This window comes from Aplysia californica, unplaced genomic scaffold (assembly GCF_000002075.1).
Source record: "Aplysia californica isolate F4 #8 unplaced genomic scaffold, AplCal3.0 scaffold00221, whole genome shotgun sequence".
Classification (NCBI taxonomy): Eukaryota; Metazoa; Mollusca; class Gastropoda; order Aplysiida; family Aplysiidae; genus Aplysia; species Aplysia californica.
The window spans coordinates 587,981-592,963 of record NW_004797491.1 but is presented as its reverse complement, the minus strand read 5'-3'; the positions used below and the strand labels follow the sequence as shown (position 1 = coordinate 592,963).

Below are 4,983 nucleotides of genomic sequence, written 5' to 3'. Positions count from 1 at the left end.
TTAGAGAAAACAGGACAGGTCCGGGTGCAGCTCCAGGGCCTCAGAGAGGAACTTGTCCAGGGTCCATCTCTTGTCGGGGTCTTGAAGAAGAAGGTTCCTCAACAAGACAGCGTACTTCGGGGGGATGTCTAGGTGATCCAAAGGCTTGTTCTTGACTGGACACAGACCAGACAGTACCTGCCACATGCTGACAGCCAGGTTGTAGGTGTCCAGTTGGAATGGACAGAACTGGCCACCCTCCTGGTCCGCCTCGGGTCCTCGAAAACCAGGTGCAGCTGTCCACGTGTCCACCTTGTCACATCCCTCAGGGAGTAGACACGCAGCGCCAAAGTCAGAGATGAAGGCGACGTCAGAGTCAGTGAGGACGATGTTCTGTGGCCTTAAATCCTGATGATAAATCCTCTTCTTGTGCAGGCTTCGGAGAGACACCGCCATCTAGGGGAGGCAAAGGAAAGGGGAGATTTTGTTAGTGTTTAATTTTCACGTTCTAATTAATAACCTTATATAAAACAGACGAATCAAGTAAGAGACAAGAAGTTTCTCTTGATCAAACAAGATAAATAGACCGATAATTATAAGTAGACATGGACATATAGATCTTGATAAATATGACTCATGCTAAAATAAGATAAGATACATCTTTATTGTCCAGATCCTGGCACATTGGATTGGTGTTTCACCGCGTGTGCACACACACTCACACACACACACACACACACACACACACACACACACACACACACACACACACACACACACACACACAGACATACACACACACGTAGGCTTACAATCACTAGCATAATATAAATGAGTAGCAATATAAACAATGAGAATCGTAAGCGAGATACACACTCAGTGTTATTTTGATGCATGCTCTAAGGTCGTAAGTATACTTATACAAGATGGTTAAGATGGAAACATTTTGATAGATGATGGTAAAAATGAACTTCTATATCTTTCATTATTAAAGATCAGAAGCCTAGGTCTCTTACTTCTGACTGATGTTTTTATTTGAAGGAACAAGGGATGTTTGTTGTCTAAAAAGATGGAATTATTATTTTTTTTAGTGCAAGCTGTTATTTACAATTCATCCAAACAGGTGAACACACCCAGTCTCCACAGAGTAGCGCCCAAACAATTTTGATGAAGAAAGTCTTTAAATGAAAACCACCTCTAACTTCTAAATTGAATCAAATAAATATGAATATTGTTGATGAGATTGAGCGCGCTGCTACAACTTGAAACTTTAAAGCATTATGATTTCTCGGGAAAGAATGAGAGAGAGAGAGAGAGAGAGAGAGAGAGAGAGAGAGAGAGAGAGAGAGAGAGAGAGAGAGAGAGAGCTACACACACACACGTGCACACACACATTATATATATATATATATATATATATATATATATATATATATATATATATATATATATATATATATATATATATATATAGAGAGAGAGAGAGAGAGAGAGAGAGAGAGAGAATTATGAGTCCTAAGAAGGACAACTACTTGCTGGCCCTTTTAGTCTCGGGGGGGGGGGGGGGGGGTAAGATAATAGGACACTATATAGCATAACTGAGAGAGTAAAACATAAAAAGAGCTGGGCCTAGAAATGGCACACTACAACAACCAATAGAGAAAAGGAGAGAGGGAGAAAGAGTGTGTGTGTGTGTGTGTGTGTGTGTGTGTGTGTGTGTGTGTGTGTGTGTGTGTGTGTGTGTGTGTGTGTGTGTGTGTGAGAGAGAGAGAGAGAGAGAGAGAAAGAGAGAGAGAGATTTATAGTAATAAATAGTATAATGCAGGTTTTTATATAGCACTTAAACCAGAGAAGACTCTAACCGCTGTACAATGCAGAATTTTCATTTCACCAAGAAAATAAAAGTAATCAAATTAACATAGTGACACCATTAAAAAACACACCCATACACATATAAACTCACAAAACTCCCTGACACACACACACATGTTATCGCATTCAATGTTTACAGGCAGAGGAAATTACTGAAAACTGAACAAACGTGTCTTTAGACCTTTTAAAAACTCTATAGCATATGAATTTGTGAAGAATGCTGACAAAATAAGTTACTTTTCGGATTCGAGCCCTATGGGAAATAGATACAGCACACAATTTATAAGTATGAAATATTAAAGGGCATGTTATGCTTAAAAAATATGACGTCATTACAAAATCTATAAATTTCACACTAGTCTCTATTTTTGGCCAATATCTCCATTTGTGGATTGTGAGAAGTAACTCATTTTGACAGCGTGTCTCACATTTCATTTAGGAGGGAAATCCAAATGTTAGAGGCATAGAAAGAAAAAGCTCTTCCTCCAAATTGTAAGAAAAAAAGACAAAGAGAGAGAGAGAGAGAGAGAGAGAGAGAGAGAGAGAGAGAGAGAGAGAGAGAGAGAGAGAGAGAGAGAGAGAGAGAGAGAGAGAGAGAAATGAAAAAATATAATAAAAAGTTGAGGTTAGTCTTTCTTTATATCGGTTTGTGTTCGTGATTTGTATGTGATATATATGGGCCCAATAAAGAAAAATAAATCCTAAAAACGTCATTTTCAGACTCACTTAATCTTTCCCGTCCTTGTCTGCAAACTAAATTAATTTCCCACCCTTCTTCTAGCTTGTAAAGTCTTTGTTGTATTGCCACGCCACTTCAGATAACTCTCTTGACATTGGAGAGCAGACAGTTTCGTTTGTAGCACCCTTTAAATCCCAAATGAAGACGTTCTTTATTACGATGGGAAGCTCAGAGAGTTTCTGGCTCTCTACACACTAGATCCTATCGAAGGTGAACTGTAATTCTGAGGTTTTGCCTCTAAACTTATCTCCAAAGTTTTAAAAGGGACGCTGAAATCATTGTATTTCACAACCATTTCTATCATTCATTACGGTTTCCATTACGTTGTCATTCCCACCGTCTGCCTCCACTACCAAGAGTAGGTGGGTCAGCTGAGGAGAAAGGGACAACCTGCTCGATTAGGCGATTAGGACACTCCCTACAGTCTGGGGCGTTTTCATAATCTTCAGTGACTGGAGCCAAAATGGCAACACTAATTCAATATTCTATATTTATCAATCGATATTTACTTGTCGCAGAGAGGTTTCTTGTCACACAACCGGAGACGAATAATCTAGAAGAGAAATGAAATGAAGAGATTCATGGTCAGTTATATCATCCGACATGAAGCTTTTCGGGTTATTCACAATTTTTTTAAAGGTAGTTGGTATTTTTTTCTTAAGATTAGTAGAGTTATCTATCTATCTATCTATCTATCTATCTATCTATCTATCTATCTATCTATCTATCTACCTATCTATCTGTCTATCTGTCTATCTATCTATCTGTCTATCTATCTGTCTATCTATCTGTCTATCTATCTGTCTGTCTGTCTGTCTGTCTAATGTTGTCTCTTTTCAACCGAAAATCAGAATCTATACAAGATTTACCACTCTTTTGACACTCTTCTTGGTTGTGATGTATGTTGATATTTAACTTTCAACGTTAAGAAAGAAATGATTCAACCAACAACTGAAAGATTTCTTCTTCTAGTAAATATGAAAGGAAAGATCGAGAAACGCAAAATATTCAGGTGATAATTAATTATCATTCTTCATGGGTTAAAAAAACAAAACCATTAGGAAATTTACTATAGATTACCTTACCAAAAATCCGACAGCCCTCGAAATTGAGTGCATCAGTGTAGCTTCAGTAATTCACCTTTCGATACAAACACACACACACACACACACACACACACACACACACACATACACACACACACACGCGCGCGTGAGCGCGCGCGCGCGCGCAAACGAATACACACACACACACACACACACACACACACACACACACACACACACACACTGGAAGTTGGTACTAAAATTTAGACCTACCATACTGCGACTACTTCTGCTTTAAAAGCAACAACAACAACAACAACAACAACAACAACAACAACAACAACAACAACAACAACAACAACAACAACAACAACAACAAGCATGGTAAGAGGCCCCTTATGGACTTTTGTGAATATCGTATCGTCAGACATTTCTGTTATCTTTTACAATGGGATTTCCGCTCTTTTGTAAGGACCTTTGTCTCTGGCAGGGACAGGAAACCACTCCAGTCAGACCTTTGTGGGTGAACAATGGTCGGTAGAAAATACACAGACAAGCACACACACTTACGCAAACAGAGATATATCTATATAATGTATAATATGTATATAGTATTATATATATAATATGCATATAACGGTGTCCTCCGTGTAATGGTTAGGCGCTTTGCTGTCTCAAGCAGGATACCCGAGCCCAATTCCCAGGTGGATATAATTTTATTGAGTATCTCGGTCTTTCTGCTGGGATGTTGTATTCCAATCAGCCCAGGTTGGCCCTGGTATGCACAGTCGGAAGCCTGCCTCCTAAATGATCTAAGTTGTATCAGTTGGGTCGTAAAACACTTACTGTTAAATTTGACTTTTTCTTCAAAGTTACATACCTATAATTATCTAGAAAGCTTAACGGTGAGAAGTCAAGACATACGAAATTAACACTGTCTTTAAAGTATCTTTAGAACGCCACAGTCGTGATCCAAACGTCTTAGAGAAAACAGGACAGGTCCGGGTAAAGCTCCAGGGCCTCAGTGAGGAACTTGTCCAGGGTCCATCTCCTGTCGGGGTCTGGAAGAAGAAGGTTCCTCAACGAAACAGCGAACTTCGGGGGGGATGTTGTCTAGGTGATCCAAGGGCTTGTTCTTGACTGGACACAGACCAGACAGTACCTGCCACATGCTGACAGCCAGGCTGTAGGTGTTCAGTGGGAATGGACGGAACTGGCCACCCTTCTGGTCCGCCTCGGGTCCTCTGAAATCAGGTGCAGCTGTCCACCTTGTCACATCCCTCAGGGAGTAGACACGCAGTGCCAAAGTCAGAGATGAAGGCGACGTCAGAGGAAGTGAGGATGATG

The 4,983-nt window shown here is 40.1% G+C and overlaps 1 protein-coding gene across 1 annotated transcript; it reads right to left on the bottom strand.

The window, feature by feature from the left end:
- LOC101849768 (rhodopsin kinase GRK1-like) lies at positions 1–435 on the bottom strand. The gene has a single exon (XM_005099673.1). The coding sequence runs from the start codon at positions 433–435 to the stop codon at positions 1–3; it is 435 nt and encodes a 144-aa protein (XP_005099730.1).
- Between the last annotated feature and the right edge of the window lie 4,548 nt (positions 436–4,983).

Excerpts from the sequence above, each read along its gene's own strand:
- LOC101849768 (XM_005099673.1), bottom strand. The coding sequence starts at position 435 with ATGGCGGTGTCTCTCCGAAGCCTGCACAAGAAGAGGATTTATCATCAG.